General features: G+C 37.5%; 1 protein-coding gene across 2 annotated transcripts in view; it reads right to left on the bottom strand.

Annotated features, from left to right (window-relative positions):
* Nucleotides 1-20,704, bottom strand: part of sntg2 (syntrophin, gamma 2) — a 68,784-nt gene extending 48,080 nt beyond the window's left edge. For both annotated transcript variants that reach the window (XM_077569833.1, XM_077569750.1), the window contains exons 1-7: nt 20,411-20,704; nt 7,110-7,247; nt 6,937-6,993; nt 6,771-6,828; nt 5,050-5,093; nt 2,952-2,993; nt 1,519-1,606 (exon numbers count right to left, since the gene is read on the bottom strand). In XM_077569833.1, the coding sequence (XP_077425959.1) occupies nt 1,519-1,606; nt 2,952-2,993; nt 5,050-5,093; nt 6,771-6,828; nt 6,937-6,993; nt 7,110-7,247; nt 20,411-20,470 (487 nt within the window). In that variant the 5' untranslated portion in view covers nt 20,471-20,704. The remainder of the gene's footprint in view (nt 1-1,518; nt 1,607-2,951; nt 2,994-5,049; nt 5,094-6,770; nt 6,829-6,936; nt 6,994-7,109; nt 7,248-20,410) is intronic.
* Between the last annotated feature and the right edge of the window lie 3,085 nt (nt 20,705-23,789).

Genomic DNA, 23,789 nt, shown 5'->3' on the forward strand with positions numbered 1-23,789 from the left:
ATTTAAGCCAAAGTTTGTATGTAGGAGTTTTTTTTTAATGAGGACCATTGTTTGTTGCCTTGTCTTTCTATTGAAGAGGCAAAAAAATCACTAAAAGCAATACTTCAAAACGTCACTTGCCCCTTTCCGCATTCGTTACAAAGACGAATCAAACATCTATGCGAATGCGGCTGTCATGGTAGAAGCTGCAAAACAACCAAAAGGTTTTGTCTGAGGAGACAAAAAAGATGGGAGGCTACCCAGATAAAAGGACAGTCAAGGATCAGCATTGGCCCAGCTTTCACTCGCTGGCGTGAGCTCAAAGACGACGCTATGTGCTGGTCCTCGTGGGAAGGAAATTTGGTCTTCTTAGAGGCAATACACTACCACTTTTGTCCACATGGTGCCGCTATAATCAACAAAAACTGAAATCTCCTTGGTGTTGCTTTAAAATTGGGAATAGGATTTTTGGGAGAAATAAGGAGAGGAGATACAATATATCATTCTATGGGCACGACCCAACAGAGAGGATTGTAATAACCTCAGACATTTAGATTTACTCTTTATTACAACATTGATTAAGTGACACAATTGTTTTAAAAACCCAATGATTTCCGCCACCCTCACTGCTTGGTGGAAGGCACTAGAAATTACAATAGCCCAAGTGGAGGCCTGCGGGCTTTCTCCCCATGGCATAACCCCAACTTTGTTTTATTTCGGTGTGTGGGAGCAGAAAGGAATTACACATCTCCACCATCTTTATATCATATACATCCTTGCTCCAAAAATACAAAATAAAAAACGGATATTATCTGCAAGTTAATAAAAGTATGATAAAGAAACAAATTCCAACACTTCGGGGTACGCATCAACCGCCTGTTTTAGCTAAAGATATTACCAAGCTTTCTCCGAAAACAACAAAAAAACTCTCAAAAATATATAAGTTACTTTCGTATACTGATAAAATGTCTTTACCCAGATCGGCGCGGGGGGATATCATTTCCTTCCGCTCCATCTCACCTGCTCCCAATTTTAATGCACCACACACACACACCTGTATATACACTGGGTGGGGTCACATCCACGGTGTAGGGGTAGAGTTCGCCGAGCTGGCTAACTCCATAACAGGGTTAACTTTCACTAAGTACGCTGGCGTGACGACCGGGGCTTTGCCCGCTGGGCCTGGGATTGGGGGTGCCGCCCGTCTCCCAGTGCTCCCATCGCCCTTCTGCCCCCAGTGTTCCGTCCCACCACGCGGCTGGTGGTGGGGTGGGCGCGGGTGCCCTCGCCGCTCCGCTGTCCGGCCCCTCCCTGGCATCGATGCCTGTGTACGGGGGGTCCCCGGGGTTTGGGGGGCTAAAATGCCATTCAGACCGTGGAATTTTCACGTTGATGTTGACTTCAACTGGTCTACATTTTATTGTAATGATTTTGTTTGTAGTATGGCCACCAATATTTACTCCTCAATCCTCAGACTATTCCAAACCAAAATGTTTGTTATTGTAACCTTTAAAAACATCTACAATTCAGGGCTCTTACCTAGAGGCAGTTTAAGAAAGGATGGAACTTCTCGCAGATACCGCACAGTGATGATGACTTCATCTCCGGCGGTGCGCAAGATGTGAACCTGACAGGAATGAAAGAGAAATATTAAAAAGATGGAGAGACAAATTCACAAACAAACACTTAAAATCAGTGCAATAAAAGCAATACAAACTTTTATAGATTTAATATGTACATATGTTTACATTAATACTATGTATGTACAGTGAAATTCCCTTTCCCCATCATTCAAGCCACAAATTCACACAATCTCTTATCTTTAGGCATATTAATAAATCAAACAGTTTCAACGGCTAAAAGGAGAATACTTGACCTCAACTGAGCACGCAAGGATCTTGGATTTCTAGAGAGTCGAGATCAGACATATTGTTCATGAGTAAACCTTTCCTAGATCTTATCAATTTGGGTTTTAACAAAATACCTTGAAACCAGGATCTTCAAACTTAAAGAGAAGCTTGTTTTTAACAGAATTAATATTACAATGCTGGTTATTCTTTTAAATATATTGCATAGCAACTTCTTCCAAAATTGACAAGAGATTTTTTTTTTTTTTTACGAAGGAGACTCATGTGATTTGTTCCACTGAAACACATTCCAATGCATTTTAACCTGTGCCATTACAAACCAATAGATTGCATAAACATAACATTTCCCATTTCCGTTGGATAGAACCAGGGACCCAACCCATATCTCCTTGAATCGCTAAGGTCAGAACAAATCTATGTACAATACACCCACACAGCATTTAACACCCCAGAAGCATAATTTAGAATAGGTGAAACGCACACATTGTACCATAAATTAGATGTAGTAGCTCCTTACATTCTTTAAGTTTTTTTCATTTTACATCATGAATACATGAAACAAAAAGGCTTCAATGTCAGACATTGCATAAGTCTTTTCTCCCCAGTAAACCTGGCTTGTGTGCCAGAGGGGGACATATCCTGGACTGGTTGGCAGTCAGTTGCAGAGCACGCACTGTATATAAACACCATTTACTCTCACATTTATTTGGTGTGAGAGCTGAATAGACAAAAATGCAAACAATGGCGTCGTTAGACCTATTTTATATATTATATATATATATTATTATATATATATTATATATTTTATTTTTAAGCCCTCCCTAAATTAATTGGTTGTGGGGGGGGGTTAAATATATACTGTATATATATATATATATTGAACTTCCTTATTACTGAAAATCATGAAACGAAGTGACGCCCCTGCCCGCAAACATGCACAGCATGCGAAATTTGCTGATAATACTTGCACTGCAAATAAAAAATAAATAATAATAATAAATACATAAATTAGTCTGGAGCCCTGCAATGGCATTATCATACAACTGTTATTGTCCATATTGTGGCAGAGAGATGTTGTAAGGACACATTCCATTATATACTCACAACTTGCTCATGAGTAGAATGCTCCACGTTTATGCCATTGACCTAAAGAAACCAAAAGAAAGTAGAAGGGTATTTCAGTAGTGATTTTGAAACTACCTATTTCTTAGTATGCAAATCAATACAATAGTTTGACGTCTCAGTCTTGACGTAAGCAATAATAACCAATGCGCAAAATATCTTTAATGTTAATGATGATCAGAGGCAGCGGCTTACTTACTGTACTTACAGTAAGTAGACGTGAAAGTACTGGTAAAAATAGGTACGTTATGAATTTTTTGTGTGTACGTTTGCAGTTTAAGTGGCGCTTGGTCTGGCTTTTCTTAATGTGGTGGATGGATGTTGGCTAGCTAATGTTGACGTTAGCTAGCTGTGTGGGTTAGCATGTTGATTACTAATGAGTCGAGTTATAAACAAAACACAAATAGTGGTCTTGTTAAAACACAGTGATGCGTTTGGAAATTAATATGAGCAGAGCGCACTCTGCCTCTGTGAACGTTCTCGCAATCTCAGTGTAGAGCGTATTGATGATCGTGGCCAATATTACAGCCAACGTTATCTTGCGTAGCATTGTCAAAAGCACGGTAACAGTAAAAGGAAAACAATGACCACGTTTGGTATTAGTTCTTATGTGATGGAAACGTTATTCATTACACCAGTAAATGGATTGAGCTTCAGACGTGACTAACGGGACATATTTCTAGTCTACAGCAGCATCCTCTGTTGGTGCTTCCACTTTGGCTGCAGAAAGTAGATCGTTTGGTTCAACAATGAGCCTGAAAGCTACACTCTGCTGCTAACTAGTACAAAGTCAATAACACTGAATGAATATGGGTTTGCCATATTATAGCCTACATATTGTAAAATGTACAGTATACATACTTATACCGGTACTCAGAAAATAGATACTGGTCTAGTAGTCTTTATTTGTCGGGTGATTTTTCTTTGAAATCCGTATACAGACGCTCCCCTACTTACGAACATTCGAGTTACGAACAACGGTACATACGAACATTTCTGCGTGTACAGTATGTCGAAAAATGTTCGGAAAGAGATGCTGTAAGTTAGATTTTGTATTGCGCGTAGTGTTTCTTTCCGCCGCTAATACTGACGCTTGGCGCTGTGAGAGCTCATTGGAGGCTCAGCAACGTGTCGAGGAGGAGGAGGAAGAAACGCCGGTCCCCATGAAGGAGGAAATAACTTTTGAAGCCGATTCCAGCGACGACGAAGAATCTCTCATGATATAAAATCCTCCTCTTCCTCCACCTCCATCATCTCCTTAAGCATCGAGTACATCTTCCAAAAGTAAGTTAAACTTCATTTTATTTATCTTATGACGTACATGTACATACTGTGTGTGTCTCTCGCTCTCTCTCTCTAACATACGTAGTACAGTACAGTACAGTACTGTACGTATTCTCTCCATTTTATTAAATGTTTTTTTTTCAGTACAAACCAATGCAGGTTACTTGTACAAGCCTTAAACATACTTATATAAACCTTCAATATACTTATATAGGCTTTAAACATAAATTATAATACAAAATATAGCACTGAAGCAACTTACGAACAAATTCACCTTACGAACGATCGTCTGGAACGTAACTCGTTCGTAAGGTGGGGAGCGTCTGTACAGTCTTGGTCTTGACTCGGTCTCGATAATGTCTTGGGCTCGGTTGGTGTGGTCCATGTGGTCATGAGTACATGAGTATGTATTTGGGCCATAAGCTCCAGGCAGTTATGTTACGTCTGCCTTATTTTGAAGAATGTACTTCATACGTGTTTTCAATTATCATTTCTCCTCTGTATATACTCACACCCTCCCTCGCTTCAGGTGCCAGTTGGTTTCTTGAGTTCCTCTTGTGTGTTCTCACATTGAATATTTACAGTATTATGTTCTCTCATAGTGAGTTTGAGTTAGAACTGATCAGAACTTGATTCTTTGGACTTTGTTTCGGCACAGTTGATAAATTGAGTAAACCATAAAAAAGGGATCTTATACAGTTCCAAAATAAAATGCCACGCTGCAAAATAGAAGAGTGTCGAAAATAGGACGCAAATCACTTGGTAGTGACCCCTTAAGTCCCACTGATGTACTCACCTTTAACACAGCATCACCAACGAACAGCTTTCCTGTCTGATCGGCTGCGGTCATCAACAGACAAGCATCAGAGGTTAATGAAAACATTAGAAACTAATTGTTCATTTCATATGCCCTAATGTAGTGGAAATAGCAATCAGTGTCTCCACCTGGCTCATCTTGGGTAGCTTTAATGGTTAGAAAAAGAACATGAAGCATGAAATCTGAAAATAATAAAGGAAGTATTTTTAAGAGACACGGGTTGACCATGAAACTTTTGCGATGAATTGTAAAACTGACAATGCAAAGACATTTGTAAACACTTTACCTTGGGTAAAATATCTAAGGCCAAACATGGACACGTGTGATTCCAGGACAATGGTTGAATTTTGATTTGCTGTGATTTAGAATCAATAGTTTGCATAGAAAAAAACAATTAACTAATCTGTCACATGATCATAACCGTCCGTCACTACTATACGCGCTTATAAACTGTAATGGCAATGTATAAGAGACAACACATCACATTCTAATTTGAACATTATTATTGTAAATTTGTTTATTAGAAATTGCTGTAAATCTTCTGCAATTCAAATGACCCATTGATGGTCATAATTTTAGGTGCAGTATACTAAAAGCACAATCTATTTAAATCCAAATAATTGCGGACATAATCTCTTATTTTATCTTATCTCTTATCTTAGTATCTCTTTCTGTGACATATCAGGGATGTGTATGCAAAAGTAAAAGACATACCAAGGTCAGTATATGGCAATGACGTTAAATTAATTAACTAGTATTTATTCATTGCATTGGGTGAGATCAATGCTGAGCCTTGTCTTTAGTCTACTGGATAAAATATATGAAACATGTATATCTTTATTATGTGTACATACTAGGGGTGTTAAAATTAGTGCGCTAATTTTGAATAAATTGAAAGTTCTTTTAACGACACAAATTTTTTTAACGCGCAATTACTGACCGCCCCTTACTTGGAAAGCATGTACTTGGGGAATTCCAGTCGCATCAAAGCAGACACGTCCACGTCAAAATTTAGCATTAATATATTTAATAATAATGCCCATATTTGTGGAGACTGCGGTCAAGTTGTATTTTACAATTTTTAAAATGTGCACAATTTCACAAGTTACTTTATGTTAAAGATGAGATAGCTCTTAATATGACAAGAAAAATGCACTGAGCTGTCACAAAAGTCTTACAAATGCAATAATGTCATTTAGTGGCAGAAAAACGACCTTAACACAAATCAATATCACACTTGTTTGTTACAGTACAGTAAATATTTTTAATTTTAACTCAGTTTTATGAATTACTGTGCCAATGACTAAAAGATGCGGTCATATTTCTATAAGTTTAACATTTTTTCCACTTTTATGTTATGTAGGAAAAAATATTTTATTGAACATATAGAACAGATATAACTATAAATAAATTTGCGATTAATTGTGAGTTAACTATTGAAGTCATGCAATTAATAACGGTTAAAAAAATTTAATTGTCTGACACCCCCAGTACATACTTAGTTTTAAAGGCTTACATTTATTTTATTTTCATGTACACTGCGTGCCAAGACTTATCTTTGCATTATAATTGAAAATAAATTATCCTTGCAAGGTCAACCAAGTGCAATAATATTTTCTCAAGTTGTGAAAATGTTTCTTGTCACCTTGATCGAAGACTTTAAGCGGTGCACTTTCAAGTGGGATGAACTACATTCTTACCTACTTGATCTTTAGAAATCTTGGAAATAACCACCGGCACATTATTCTCGGCACCACCCTGAAAGCAGGAGAGAGACAGATGAAATCGTCGACCTCAAACAGTCACCTTTGCTAGACAAAGCACTTTTCATTTCTACTTCAATGTTTTTATAATCAAAGCGCTTACTTTGATGCTCAAGCCCAGACCACCAGTTTCTTGTCTTCGGAGAACTACAGTTCTGTGCTTTAGAAAGTGTGAGTTTCTTATTGGCAAAACGATAGTGTGAATATGAGAGGTGATGTGGAGTTTATGCGGCATGAATGAAAATACATCTGAAGCCTCCATGCAGGGGCACTTACATTTACTTGAGATTCGCTTCCTCTGGTGCAAACCACATCCAGCTTTTGTACGGTTAATTCCTCTTTGCTCAGTTTCAGGCAGACGTCATAGGAATTGTTGGTCTCCTCATTGTAGAGCAAAGCAATTCCGGATTTCGGCTGTTGGAAATGAGAAAGTGCATTGACATTTTGTAGAGCAATTAAGTGCACAATGAACGTGTAAGCCTCTTTTTGAATTTAGTCAGTGGTCGCATGTTTCGCTTTGGGTGAGTTGGTTTGTCACGATAGACGGCATAAATGATAGCTTCTGGATCATAAGACCACAATAGTAGCTAAATATATCAGTGAATAAAAGAGTGCACCTTTTCATACCTCCCACAACTTGAGCCCTGAAATTTTAATGTCCCAACTGTGCGTCTTGTCTTTGTCTCTCATAAATGGACTTCTTTTAAGTTAGGCAGTGATGAAAGTCACATGACGGGCAATGCAACGGTGTGGTTTCTCATCTCTTTTGTCTAGCCAACCTCTAATAACTTCTCATACATCAGAAATATTATAGAAGTTATTCAATCTGTTCCTGACATCAAAACGTTAACTTAATACTTAATTAATAAATTTTGGTATCGATATACCAAGTAAATACAGGGCCAGTATGGCTGATACCGATATCGATACTTTTAGAAAATTATGGTATATATTAGGGATGCACGATAATCGGTGGCCGATAATTATTGGCAATTATCGACCAAGTAGACGTCATACAGATAAACCAGATAATAAAGAAATCTGCTGATAATAATAGACATGCCTCGTTGGTCCATCTGTTGTGGTTGTGGCTCAAGTTGTGCACAAGTCCTCAACCCCTCCCCTCTCATATGGCAGTGTCGCATATTTGTGACGTCATAATGCGCGCAACCTTGTGTTGACAGAAGATCCATCATGGCGACATGGCAGTCGCCAGTGTGGGCTTTCTTTACTGTGTCTCCCCAAAATGTTACCCTCGCAGTTTTTAGTTGCATTTTTAAAACAAGACTCTTTTGTTTTGACAAACTCAAAATGAGTTACTGCTTTTCTTTGAAACAGAGATATCAATCAAAAAATCAGCGTCATGGTGCTTTAGACAATGTTTACATGTATTTGTACATGTTAGACTTTCAACCTTAAAGTGTTTTTGTGTTGTTCCCTTTCTAAACAAAGGACAAAATTAGGACAAAGTTTGTTGATAATTATAAATTACTTTATCAATGTTTTTCCCAGAAACATTAAACCATAACTATATATATATATATTATTTACTTTATTTAACAAAATTGATAAGGAATTGATTACGATTATTGAATATTGATCATAGGAAAACCAATTTAAACAAATTCTTTATCATGTACTGTTCAGAAACTACAAAAAATAAAATAAAATCTGCCTTCATAGCACTTTTTTGTGGATTTTTTTCAACCTCAATAAACAAGATGTTAGAAATGATCATTGCAGCAAATATAAAACAACATACAAATACTAGATTGATATTATAGTGCCAGTATCGATCCGATATCTACACTGACTTGGTATTGATAATATCGATATCAATCCGCCCACCACTAAATCAAGGTGTTTTTTTTTGGGGGGGGTTTTACACAATCAATCAATTACATTTCAGTGTGTCCTATTTAGAGTCACTCTGGACAGATCATTTGATGGAGTATAAATACTTCTTGGGAAATTATTTCACATACAGGCAGCCATCTGTACTTACTACTTTCTGTCTTTTCTCACTTTTACTCCACTCGATTACCAAAGTAAAATGCATGCTTTTACTCTGATGCATTTCCCCTACTGGTTACTAAAAAATGAAATCCAAATCAGATTTCCGCTGACGTAATGCCTGAAAACATGGAGCACAAAGCAAAAGGATTGTCCTGTGTATACTGATGCCTGTTTTTTTTACTTGCTGTCAGATCACCTCTTTGGATCATACCCCACTTCCACCTCATTCCTGTTTCCAAGACAAACTGCAGGCAATGTTGGAGTTTATTTGATAGTTTTGTGAGTGCATTAAAGTGAGAATTTACATTTTAGGGTTGTACTGTTTATGCAGCATTTTCTTTGTTAAAATTAGCTTACACATTTACATGTGGGCTGTTGCTATTTTTAGACAGACCTTTACTGGCAGTTGTTGGGCAGTTGGAAAATTCAGTGAACTAAGCTAAACATTTTCTAGATTAATTCAAGCTTCCCTCTACTATGGCTACCCACGAGAGAAATGTAGCAAACTTTGCTTCAATAAAATTACAAAAGTAGCTAAGGTACATTAAAAAAATGTTTTTACTGAGTTTTGGAATTGTACCATAGATGTACGTATACAGTAAATGGACCCTCAACTGACAACCGTGGGTGTATTTACAAGAATTGTTTTCATACATTGGTATAAAAGACTGTTCCTTGAGAGGATGAAGTGCCATAAATATTAACATTCAAAAGCTCATTGATCTGCACTGAAAGTTCTGAAAGTTGCCAAATTGATGAATTTGGCAACTTTTCAAAGCCTCTTGTCGCCTTTCTGTGTCAAAAGCGTCTAGTGACAAATTTAGCGCCATTTTCTGGTAGACAAAGCATTTAAGTCATGAAAGTTTTTTTAAGAAGCGATGGCCTATTTCAAGGCAAAATATTTTTGAAAAACTGAAGAGCGTTAATTTGTAGTTCTAAACATATTTAGAGTGTGGTTTTTTTTAACTTAGTTTTTGCCACTCCTAAACAATCAAAGCACTCACCACTATACAAGTGTTTTTGCTTGATCCGGTGTTGTGGCTACAACGGCATATATACATATAAATATATATATTTTTTTAGGGCGGGGGCAATATTCAGAGAAAAAAACAAATTTGCGACTTTATTAAGTGACAAATTTGCGAGTTCATATAGTGGCAAATTTGCCACTTTATATAGTGGCAGATTTGCGAAAAAAAATTCAACTTACGAGAAATACACGTAGCGTACTACTCAACTGTGTCACACCGCTGTGAGGTTGTCTTGTCATTTCCTGTTTTATTTTGAAAATTCGGACTCCTTTCGTTTCAGGTCACTTGCCCTTCCTCATGTGGTGTCTGTGTGAACCCTGATTGTGTCCACCTGTTTCCCATTACCCTCATGTGTTAAATGGTCTGCGTCTCCCCTGTCTTGTGTCAAAGTGTTTTCGTCAGAGCCAGTCACAGTCCTCAGCCTTGTTGTCCTGTCTCTTGTGTGAACTTTGGTTTGTAACTTTGTATAGCCACAGTATAGTTTTAGTTAAGGAGTGATATTGTTTTGTTTGTAGTTTAGACATCCTCCCTTTTGGAGCGCCTTTAGTTTAACATTTAATTGCCTTTGTTTTTTCCCTCTAAACAAGGAGTTTTTTTGTTTAATAAATATCTGCCTTGGCCTCAAACCCCTATCTCTGCGTCTGAGTCCTAAATCTGCCACGTCGTGTCAGTACACTTTGGCCAGTATGGACCCAGCAGAGAGGGAGCAAATGGCCGCAGCGCTGCGAGCTCAGGAAGCCCGTCTCTCCCAGCAAGAGGGATTTCAGACAGCCATGGCAGCGCAAATGGTCCAGCTCACAGCACAAGTACAGGACTTTCTGGGTCACCTGGGTCGCACCACATTTGCTACTCTCCGTCATTCACTTGCATTTACCTATGGTATGCTAGATTCCCCTAGCTTCTGATTGGTTAGTGTTAGTCATCTGATAGGGGATCAGGAAGTGTTGTCGCTCTGGCTGCGGTGAATGACGAGTAAAGTTTTAATTTAAGAATTAATCCGTCTCCATCCTGCCTTTTCATTTTATAAACAGTGTCCCATTGACCACCAACAAATCCTCACATTTTAGACTATATCTACGCTACGTGTATTTCTTGTAAGTTATGGAGGGTTTTTTCTCCCAAATCTGCCACTATATAAAGTCGCAAATTTGCAAGTTTTTTTCTCGGAATATTGCCCCCGCCCTCTAAAAAAATATATATTTATACATGGCCCTAATCGCCGTTGTATGCGGCAATGTAGTTAATCATAAAAAAGAGTTTGTATCCCCTGCCCCAGCAACTTCAGCTTACATGCAACTCTGATTTTCAAATAAACTATCAAATATTTTCACGTACACTCTGCAATATGCTCATGTACTAGTCATTGCTGTATGATGAATTGATAACCCGGCAATGGCCATATTGATAATTGTGATTCACTCAAGGGATTTCTCCACAATATCAATCTGAGACTGCTCCATGGTGATTTGCTCGGGAAAGGAAGGACATTCTGTACAATACTTCGAGCTGATTGGACGATGTGGCATTTTGTGCACGTTTGCTTTGACCAATCATGGCAACGGCTGAAAATGTCTTCTTCGGTCTCATCAAAAACACACTCTCTCTCTCTGTTCAACATTCAACAAGGAAATACTTAGTAATTCTACAAGAACAGAATTAATTGCAGTGTCCATTCATCTATGTTAGGTTTGTTTGTTTCCCCCCGCGACGGCGGTTCCTGGTTACGTCACAGCTGCATGTCCCGCACTAAACAACGCCTGATTGGTCCAGCGTAATAAAGGTCGGTTGCAAACGGATTAGCGGGAGCAGTACAAGATGGATTCTCATAGTATTTGCGAACAAATACTGCGAGAATTCAGCTTGCTGACAAGGTTAGTGCACTGAACAAGTATTTCTATGCTTTGAGATGTCCTACTGTGTGAATAGTCATTGAATACACCCCAACCATTACCTAGTCAACTGCCGAACGCGAGTAAATACAGTACTTGCTTTTTCTTTTTTTTGTAAGGGGATATATTTTTTTATTTTTAGGGGTAACTGCACTGGCACAAAATACCGAGCCAAAGCATTAGCCATAGCATTAGTAGAAAAGCGAGTGAGGCAGCCATTGTGTAAGTGTTGCTTAGCAATGCATCACACCACACATGCGGACAATAGATCAAATAAAATTCAAAACTCACCATCGCTACCATTACATTGACTGTAGTTGGTGTGAGTGGTGAGTGGCAGACAAACTCTAAGCCAGCAGCCGTGCTGCCATCTGGCCGTCGCCAGCGGAACGTGGAACACTTAACGGAACCAAAACATGCTGATGATGTTTCACCTTGAAAAGGCGCAAGACTTACTACAGCCTCCAGCGTGTGGAGGAGTCTGCGTGGCGCTTCTGACTTACACACTCTTTTTAGGCAGCCATCTTATCAATGATTAAATGTGAGACTGCTAATTCAAGTAGTTACTCTGGAAGAGACTTTTTAGATCAGTCACATTCACTGCACTCAGATGTGCATGTACAGTATTTGGATTACTGTCAATGCCGTTCACATCTAGAGTCAGCCTATCATATTTATCATGTTGACTGGTCAAAATTGTGTTTTAGAAGACACATCAAATATACAGTATATTAGGGCCCGACCGATATGCATTTTTTAAAATTTAAATTAAAATCAGCCCCCCTCCCCAATTCCTTTTCAATCGGTGTCACGCACAAATTTTCGTTATTAAGATTCTTTGCTTGGAATGAGAAGTCCATAAATTATTAACTTATCAAAAAATTTCATGAAGTATACAAGGTTATTGTATAGATTTATGTGTCAATAATAAAACCATTCTTACTTGTTTACAACTGTGTAAAGCATTAACCATTTCTATTATATATTTATCTTGGTTTTATTTTATTTTTTTTATTTTATTCAGGGATTGTATTTCGTGTCATGTCATCTGGATGTGTGAGTTAAGACACACACACAAAAATCCTTGGATGTTCGAGGAAAGAAAGTCTTTGAATCCTTGAAATATCACCTTTAAATATAAGTTGAAAGGACAATGACAAAATAAAATAATAAGAAAGTTAAATAAGAATAGAATAAACTAAAATAATACCAACTGAAAAAACAGTAAGAACAAATACCGACAGTTCCTGTACCTTTTGGCCTCTTGGGGGCAGTTTTGCTGTGCATCCATGGCGTACACACTTAAAGTGAGTACAAAAGAAAGTTGTGATTGAATTCTATTAAAATAACTAGTTTTTCACACATTGGAAATAATTTGTTATCTTACCTGTGGGTATGTGTTCCCACAGAATTTGTGTGTGGATATTCATTATTTGAAGGAAAAACACAAGTCGATGCTAACTTCCTGTTAGCAATTGAATGGGATCCTCTCTTCGCTTTTAGCATTAGCGCTAGGCTATCAATGTTTTAAAAACAAAGCATGTTTTGTATTTAAATATACAGTGGATGTAATTCTTAACTTTGTGTGTTTAGTTTTACAGTTAACTCCAACTGAGGTGCCATTTAACAGCTCAAAGGACAACAGAATAACCAGAATAACATACGCTACACTCTTGCTAGTTGCTACTGCTACACAAGCGTTGGAAACTTCTGGTTTCTTCGATAATGTTTTAAGGGCCAATGTGTGAAAAGCAATAATCGGACAATTATAATCGGCGGCCGATTAATCGGTCAGGCCCTAATATATATTGGCTTCTCAAATGTGGTACATACTACAGTTACATTGATTAAGATACTAGATAGGTACACAGTGGATTGACAAGATTATCATCCGAAACAAATAAATGCATTTAGAGTAGAGTTCTCACATTCTCTACCTATGTCAAGAAACCAGGCGCCTTTCTCTTCCCTTCAAAACATTCTCCCTTCAAGTTCACATTGGCTCTGGCAACAGAAAACTTTCCAGGCACTGATAACCTTGAAAAGCTACACAACTGTCAAACAAACACAAACGCACAAGCAACGCCTCGAGATAGAACAAGCTCACTGACAGAGCTGATGTCCACATTGAACATCATTTCTTATTGCCATCAGGCCAAACACAGAATGAACTCACCTGCCAGTAACATGCACAATAGTACCACAGGGACGGTATCAAAATTATGTTGCAAAAGTGTATCACCAACACAAAATTTCACAGCCACTTTGCAATATGATGCTTTGGTTAGTTTAACATTACTGCAAACTACAAACATAACAATGAACGGAATGGAAATAAATCAATGTCTCTGGATCAGTGTCAGTGTTCCATGATCACCACGCGCATTTGTGTTTGCAATGCGTGAAATCACCAGAGAAGGTTTGCAGCGTGCCATGAAAAAAGTATGGTCAAAAGAGCAGAAGATCAGGTTTGATTTTATGTGTAACGACTCCAAACACATGCATTCTCTTTTAATATGCGTCGATTTGCATTCCCACAGGGTAAATCTGTAACTCTCATAGAAAGTGCACTCACGGTTACCACAGTTACCATATAGACAACACAGGGGTGACATCACACCATCTGAAATGAGTCTGCAGATTTTAAATTTGCCACGCCCACTCGAATGAATGTCCGAATTACCAACCACTCGTACACAGCTTGAAGAAATGGTAACAATGAAAATAGCCTTTGTCCTTGAAAATGACCTTTAAAATGACAAATAAGTTCATAAATGGATTCCTCACACAAAGGCCATAGAAAAAGTGTTGCACAAGGATCTGGTGCCAACATATGCCAATATTCTAATCTTCATTGGCGGATATTTTTAAATTTGTACATATCAGCCACCAGGGGACAACCCCAACTTGTATGCAGTGTTTTTTTTTAAAACCTTACGCCCACAAACTTAACAAACACCATACCAAATTGCAAAAACTTGTCGCAAAGTGCACAATTTTCATAAATTCCCCCTCCGCTAACATACTTCTATAGGCTATGAAGACGACTCCATATGTTTCAATTGCTATAATCTACAGCAGGGGTGTCAAACACATATTAGCCCAGGGGCCAAATGGATGAAAATATTTTACCAAGTGGGCCGGACCAGTATAATCATAGTATCCATCCATCCATCCATTTTCTTGGCCGCTTTTCCTCACTAGGGTCGCGGGGGTGCTGGAGCCTATCCCAGCTGGCTTCGGGCAGTAGGCGGGGTACACCCTGAACTGGTTGCCAGCCAATCGCAGGGCACACAGAGACGAACAACCACACTCACATTCACACCTAGGGACAATTTGGAGAGTTCAATTAACCTGCCATGCATGTTTTTGGAATGTGGGAGGAAACCGGAGTACCCGGTGAAAACCCACGCAAGCACGGGGAGAACATGCAAACTCCACCCAGGAAGGCCGAAGCCCGGACTCGATCTCACGTCCTCTGCACTGGGAGGCGGACGTGCTAACCAGTCAGCCACCGTGCTGCCCATAATCATAGTATATAACTTAAAAACTATTGGTATCAGTTAAACACAGATTTGCAGGCCAGCGCTAAACAGCGGGGCTCAACTGTAAATATAAGCAAATGGAACGCAGCAACACTTTGCCCATATGAGTTCCGGGCGTGTCATATCTACCTGTTTTGCATATATATTGTCCCCACAATGCATTGTGTGGCACAGTTAATGAAGTTATAGCACATTAATCCATGTAATATGTGTTTGTGTTACCAGTAGCTGAATGTTTGTTGTATTCATCACGTTAAGGTTTGATTTATGTTGGTCTATATTTATATTTATTCATTTATTTATTTATTTACTCAAAATAAATACTAACTTTATATTGTGTGTAAACGTTAAAATAATGACATCCAAGTCGACATTACTCATTTTTTTTACTTTACAAGATATTCTCGTGGGCTGGATTAAACCCCTTTGCAAGCCTGATCCGGCCCGCGGGCCGTACGTTTGACACCATTGATCTTGTGGATAATGTGGTCCTTTGTTGCACTCAAACATACTGGAATGAAATGAAAATCCTTGTGGAAATGTATACAATGTCTGTTATATCAAACCAGGATGTTTTTTTTAAGAACAAGTGACATATGACAATGATTTCAACACATCACATCCACTCAGATTTACACATCTATTGATATAAAAATACTAGTCTAAAAAAATACAAACTTTTTGGGCGGGTAGTATCAGCTAAAAAAAGGACATGGTGGTAAGAAAAAAATATGATCTCCCTCTTTTAATGGGAACTGAAGGGGACATTAAAATGAATACATTTCCTGCCTTGGGTGGAAATTTAAAAAAGCTAATGAAACCCCATGGGTATTAATAATGCAGAGGAGCCATTTTCTTTATTTGCTAAGCAAACATATCAAGAAAATCGGAATATGTGACATTGAAACTTGAATCAGGGGTTTATGACACAATCTCCTGACAGTTAAATATTTTAAACAGCATTAAAATATGGTTTTAATTAGTCCCTGGTTTTGCAGTCATCTGATTATGAATGTATCTTTGATCTTCCTCAAGGGATTATTTATAAGATTAAAACTGGAGTCTTCATTTCGGAGGACCAGTTTTCATTTCTCAAGGTTCCAGTCAATAGTTTACATGCTGATACTTATTTATATGAATAAAGTGAGCCAGCATTAAATCGACTTTTCATATGAATAGCACACATATTTTTGCATGATTTAGGTACATATGTAATTCCTGTACTGAGGTCATTAAATCACGTTTTTTATAAGAGAGCCTGTCACTGTTGATGGCAGCAACATGTAATCCATATTTCAGGATAGAAAGAACCTTAATGTTCCATTTCCATCTGACTATTAAGTTTAGCTATGATAAGTGATTTTGCATTATTTCCAATTATTCACGTTGGTCCAGGAAAATATCCAGGATTATTTTTGTTCAGATTACAAAAGCAATACTGTTTGCAGTCTGCTGAGATAATAATAATCCTTCTGCAGTCACTGCCAAAAGACAACCTCAGGCGTGTGACCGCAGGGTTTGCTAATTCTATATGACATGCATGTCACTTGTTATTTATTTTGATAGGAAAAAGCGTGGGTGTGATCGCCTGATAATTGTATTGCATGGGTCCATAGTTAATCCCATTTGTAATGATGTGAATTTGGAGTGTCTTTGGTGTCTTGTTCACTTCGGAAACAGCTGAGCCGGCTGTTTAAAATTGGTTGTGGTTGGTGGTGATGAAAAAGTGAAACACTATTAACTGCCACTAAAATTATCATGGCTATCATTATTACAACATTGCTTGCCCTGAAAATGGTTCCATCCAGTTTTATTTTCAAAACAAAAGCATAAATGGCAAGCGTACACATTTTTTTAAATTATTGCATTAAAGGAGAGTTTGCCGTTTTTAGTTATACAGTATTAAAACTGTCCGTATGACCTGACAGTAAAATATTATTAAAATGATCTGTTGAAAAATTGTCCTTCTCTGGTTCTAACTTTTGTCTCTACTTGTTTCAAAACGTGTCTCACTGTAACAAAAAAAAGCTTTTCAGAGTCAAGGTGTGACCAAAGCATGTGTCAATCATTTTGAATCGGGTATCTTGAAATTTATGGATGTTGTGAACTTAATAACAAGGGAAAATACTTTTTCGTGTAGTAAATATTAGCTTACTTATTTGTATAAAAAAAAAAAAAAAAGTAAACTAAGAAAAGGGATCTCCAAATTAAGGGGTTTAATTTAAGTGAGGACTAATGTAAAATACAGATGTGTCTCAGTTTTGGATGTGAAATTGTGTAATAGTCTTGATGATGAGCTGAAGCTATGTACTTTCTTATCGGGGTTTAAGAAAAATCTAAAATCTAAAATCATTAATGCCTATAGTGCCACAGACAAAATGTAAAATATTAAGGTGCTTTGGTGTCCGTGCAGGGATTATTTGCTTTGTTTTGTTGTATTTTTATGTGACTTTATGCGAATGTACATGACTGTGTTTTGAAATATGTTTAAAATGAGTCTTATTGTTTGAGAATGTTTGAGTTATATAGGGGTAGGAGTTAAAAAGTGATTACTTCTTTCTACTCCTTTTTTTCGAACATTTGTATAGGTTCTGATTTTATTTTATATGATTTTTAACATATTTTAGTAGTTTTTATTTCTCTCTCTTGTTTTATATATATATATATATATATATATATATATATATATATATATATATATATATATATATATATATATATATATATATATATATATATATATATATATATATTCCACACTGAGTACATTTGTGAGACAAGGTCGTTATTTCAGTATCCATATTGTTTTTATTTGGTGTTTTTCTTGTGTAAATTTCCTTGGCTCCACAAAGGTTGGAAAATGAAAAATGGAAAACTGATCTAATCATTATTATGAAACATCTCTGATTTGATCAGAGATGTTTCATAATTCCTATTCTATGGTGATAGAGGAGTGAGTATTATGTGTATTATTGGATCTTTATAGGTGAATGAGCTCAGCTCATGCATAAAGTAAGTTATTTATCTCTTCATTCATGGGACATGAGCACACACAGTTCTCATCTTCTCACACCACAATGGATGCGAAATTAAATGAAACAAACAAAATGCGCTTTAACTGCAGACTTTCAGATTTAATTTGAGGGTATTTTTACATCCAAATCAAGTAAACGTTGTCGGAATTGTTACAGTTTGTGTATATGCCTACCAGATTTTAAGATTTTATAATGCCAAATATATCATATTAAATGGCATGCAAGACATTTTGAGCCGTCTATTTCATGAGTATATTTTTTCCCATTAAAACCCTGACGTGTATGATTTGACACATGCATTGCACGGATATCCTTGCAAGATTGCCCCAATTGAGAAAGGAGAGACAACTATACTTATTAATAGTGGGAAATGTTCTTTGAGATTTTTGGAAATATTGATATGTTTGTTTATAATGATATTTTACAGTTATAAATGTACGAATTTAAAACATTGTGACCGTATCAAATATGACACAAATCAAAAGTCGTATGCAGAAGTTGATTTTCCCCCCAAAAATGTGTTTGTTTGTTCAAAAATGACCAATAAATACTCTATTTACAAAGAATCAGAATGTTGTCTCATATATTTCATAGTTCAGGTTTTGTAGGGTAATGAAGGGGGCCGACTAGCTGTATGCTAGCATTGTATAGCTTTGGAATATGCCAAGTTTCCACAGTGATGGTCTCGCTCCATTCTACCCTGCATCAGTTACATGAAGCATTTTCAAATGTAAAGTGTCCTTTATCTTTTGCACATATTTCAATGACGTTCACAAGATTCAGGAAAAGTGGAGAAAAAAAATGTTCCAGGGTTTGCAGGCAGCCTGGCCTGCGCTGTCAATGAATCATGACTCTTTGTTGTTTCTGTATTGATTCACAGTTTACGTTCAATGGATGTGTCCCAAGCCAGAAAAGGCGAATAAGCATAGATTAAGTGCACAAGTTCAGGTTCCTTCAAAGAGGACTGACAAACCAATGGAAGAATATGTCATTTCTTGGCTGATGTGTTTTCAGAGTGTGTCTCACTCGGCTGCATCCTTCTCAGGAATGATCTCATGTAGCATCAGACGCTTTCTGAACTTAACAGGGCAGTCACAGCATTGGCGACTGGAGCGGAAATGGAGGCAACAATGGAGGCAATAACAAAAAGGTTATTTCAACACTCTTGTGTCATGCACCTTTAAAAAGAAGTTGTACAACCACATATTTTGATTGCGACTTTTTTTTTTATCCCTGGCCACTGGATTATTTGTTTCATTTTATTTATCTATTATTATTATTTTTATTCGTTTTACGACTTTTATGAGAAAATTGAAAAAATATATAATTGCCATTAATTTCATTCAATTTTAAGGAAATTTGCTATGGTTGGGATACATATGTCATTAAAAAATATCTGTCATTGTTTTTTTATTTTATGTATCAATGAGTATAAATGGTATCGGCACTTGGTATCGGTATCTGTGAGTACAAAATATTTGAGTATCAAACATCCCTAATAAATACCATCTGGAATGAAAGTTAGAGAATATAGGCTAGACCTTCAGCTTCATTTGCATTAAATCATCAGTTGCTGGGAAATGAAAGCTTGATAAGTGAGCTCAGACAACAGAATTAAACTGCATATTTAATTCACCTGAAAGCAGACGTAGCCGCTTTTTTTGAAAGCAACTCTTTTTGAAGAGAAAGAGGAGAGAAATGTGAACATCTAAAAGACGCGAATCTCTTTGAAAAACATAACTTGGGAGAGTCTGTATGCATGCTCGCAATATTCCTGCAGGTCAAACAGAAGTGGACTTGGCATCATTTTAAGTTTGAAATATTTCGGAATATTCATTTGTAATCAAATTAAGATTAGCTACTGAATGTAATAGTAATTGACTGTGTTTTCCAAATGTGTTTTGTCTTGTTATTTAAAAAAAAAGAAGAAAAAAAAGCATGCAGTCTGATGACAGCAGCAAGCCCCCGCGCCCGCACAACGTGTCTTGGCAGGAAGATAAAATGGAGTTCACCCATGACATTACAAAAAATAAAAAATAAACATGTTAAAAGTTGACTTACCGAAGTACAGTGAAGCAAAAGGCTGGCGGGTCGCTCGATCGACCGGGGATGCACGTTCATCTCCCAGAGCCGCTCGATTCTCCCGCTCACTTCAGCGGACTTTCTTTAGTCACGTCTGCCGCGGCCGAGCGGCAGCTTCGCGGAGCGGCGTCCTCTTCAACCACATCGTCCCAAGCACAAATCACATCCGAGCTCCAACCGTGCTCCTCCGAAGCCACAATTCGTTGTTGGATTCAACGCCACCTGCTCGCAGACTGCCGCTTGTCTGTCTGCATTCCATTTCTCCGCACGCTGCGTCACACGTGACGTACTGAACGTTTCTTCAAACACGCTGTCGTCTCGTTGAAACGTATCCTTTTTTTTCCAAAAAGGTTTTACAAACAAAAGTTAACTGCTGCTCATAAATTCCAAGAGTAATGTATGGAGAAAATTTGTATCTGTAATGTAGTAATGTTCTCAACGATTACATTTGAGACACTAGTTGTCCTCAAACAGTTACACGGTGTGGTACCACTTCAAAAATAGGTAGGCTACCACGTACCGTCATAACAGTAAAAATAAATAAATAAAGTTAGTAGGCGTGAGTGTTCATAAAAATAAGGTGAGAGGTTTTTTTCTATTCCTAAAAAGTACATTTCAAATTATTTAAAAAAAAAAAAAAACGGTTTAAAGATTAAAAGAAAATATTGAATTTAAAACACAACTGAACTGTATGTTTATTTATTTATTTATTTTCAGCTATACCACTTGGGAGCCCCATACCACACTTTGAGACTAACTTTGGTTGAAGAATGTCATTTGAAGTTTGGGCCTGGAAAAGAGATGAACAAAATGTTCAGACGGAAATGATTATGGCTCTGAAAAGGGTGAATAAACTCGGCCCATTTTTGGGTATAAGTGCAATGACAATTGAAATCAGGGTGGCTGCTAATGCACTTATAAGCACTGTGTAGCTGGTTTTAGTTTTTTAAAGTCTTCTGGTTTTACACTACCTTCCTATATTGTTATTTAATTCCGGCTCGCTTTTCTGGGCTTCATGTTAGTGCCTTTTTTGTTTGGTCATTCAGTCTGTGTCATATAGCGACCACTTGATCTCATCAGTCCTATTCCGCAGGTTTTAACCAATCGGTTCTCTCCATCCACTTGCGTCTTATCCAGGTCTGCCTCATTGTTTCATTAGCCTGTTGTCATTCGATTACCAGTTTCTGTTGACACATTCTTGCCTGTTGTTGTGTGTGCCTTCACCAACAGCCTGTTTACAACATCTCCGTTACACCGTCTCTTATTTGATATTACACTAGTCAACCCTCAAATCTGGTCTGAGGGATGGCATGTTGCAGTTAAACGCATCACGATTCATTTGGCTTGGAACACAACAGGTTTACAGTACACAAGATGATGCTGCCTCCAATAACCTGCCTGTCAGGAGTGATAGAAGTTATAAATAGACTCTGACACCAAGTCTCTGAGAGATGGCACTTTAAATGATTACAGACTTGTGATGTTTTTTTTAACGTTCTGGCTAAGCGCTTTGTATTCATCTGAGATGGTTACAATAATCAAAAGCTACTGCGCAGTGTGACATGAGGTGGAAAGCTTTGAAATTAAAATATTCTGACAGGAAATTACACTGCTTAATATCTGATCAGGTTCAATTCAGGTGAACCTAAACTTCACTTTCACATACATTACAAGTTTCACGAGGCACCGCTGAGATATGTCAACTGGAAGCAACAATCATAACATAACATGAAAAAATAAAAGGAATGCTGAGTACAAATAAACCTCATGTTTTGCTACACTACAATGTCCAGTCAAAACATCAAGTACAATTACACAATCTAATAATCAACTGAATGCAATAGAAGCACTGCAGCTGTTGTTTGAAGTTGTTATTGGAGGAAAAGAAGTGAATGGAGCAAGAAGGAAGCAGCAATAAGCAGACCGGTAGAGAGATGTGTGTCAGGCTGCCATACTGTAGAGTTGTTTCATGCACTGTACAATAGATTACAAAAATGATTAGACCTACTCATTGGTTAGTATTTGGGGCCTCTCAAATTTCTTGAGCTGAATTTCAGGCCCAGTACGTCGTATACGTCCCTGCTCTGAAGCTTGTACTGTTGCCGGACACAAACAGTGGCACAACTGTTTGTGATTGTGTAGGGAGACCGGGGCTAGTTGTATCACTTTTTATACTTTTATATATTTCTTGGAATCAATACATTATATATGAACAAAACGTACACCAGATGAAAGACCAAAGTCTCAGGTATATTTGTTGTATTCATGTCATTTTCATACCATGTGTCAGTGCAGAGTTACAAGCCATCAAATAGAAGGAGTGAACATGTGACATGTTGCCCCACCAATGGGTAAATTGTCACACTACAGTATATGGGGTAAGATGTCACACTGGATTTTGCAACTAATAAAAAAAGGGCAAAATTATCCTTGTTCTCCTGTTTTTGTTTTGTTTTGGGGTTTTTACAGCCAGAGAAATCATTTATTATTATATTTTTTTAAATTCATCATAGTCATTGCGCAAACTAACATAAAATATTATGAAATAGATTAAAGTCCTTAGGAACTGCTGGCATGTTGGTTGTAGCTCTCCGCCTCAAATACCAGTTTAGCTTCCCTTAAACTGGAAATTTGAGATTAAATTGAATAAAAAAAAAAAAAAGCATTTCGGTTAATGGACTGATGGTTCATCATGAAACTTAAACCAGTCCTGACGTGGGCATACTGTAATTCCAACAACTGAAAAATCAATTTTTAAACAATGAAACAAAACCTAGCAAACTAATTTCCTCACTCTTCATCTGAGAAACAATTCTGGCATAAGTAATCAGAGTTGCCAGAGGTGCATTTTTCATTGGCCCATTCTTTGCATATGTGACAACAAACCCCAAAATGATTGAGACAAGTTGCCCCAAACTACCATGTTGGCTAATACTTGCTCTTGTTTAAAGGTAGCTTAAAACTGAGCAGTGACTGAGGCCTGGAAAGATTCCTGAATCTCTCCTCTAATGAGTACACATGATTTGCTGCTAGAATTTGTCTATGTATGACACCTGTTTCAAAATATATGAAGTTGAAAATGTTTACTTTGGGTTGTGTAAAACAGATAACTGGCACTCAGCTCAAAAACTGCTATTCTCTTCTCAGACAGTACACAACCTCTGACTATTTACATGAAGAAAACTAGTATTCCACCTTTTTGTTGCGCTCTCTGGTGGACAAAAAACATGCCATGTGACAACTTACCCGTGATACAACTAGCCCCGGTCTCCCCTACGTGTCTTGCAAGTCTTTCACCTGTATGGGGTAGATGCCACGGACTTCAGACTTCCGGGTTTTACACATCAGCGCCGTTTTC

This window comes from Vanacampus margaritifer, chromosome 1 (assembly GCF_051991255.1).
Source record: "Vanacampus margaritifer isolate UIUO_Vmar chromosome 1, RoL_Vmar_1.0, whole genome shotgun sequence".
Lineage (NCBI taxonomy): Eukaryota > Metazoa > Chordata > Actinopteri > Syngnathiformes > Syngnathidae > Vanacampus > Vanacampus margaritifer.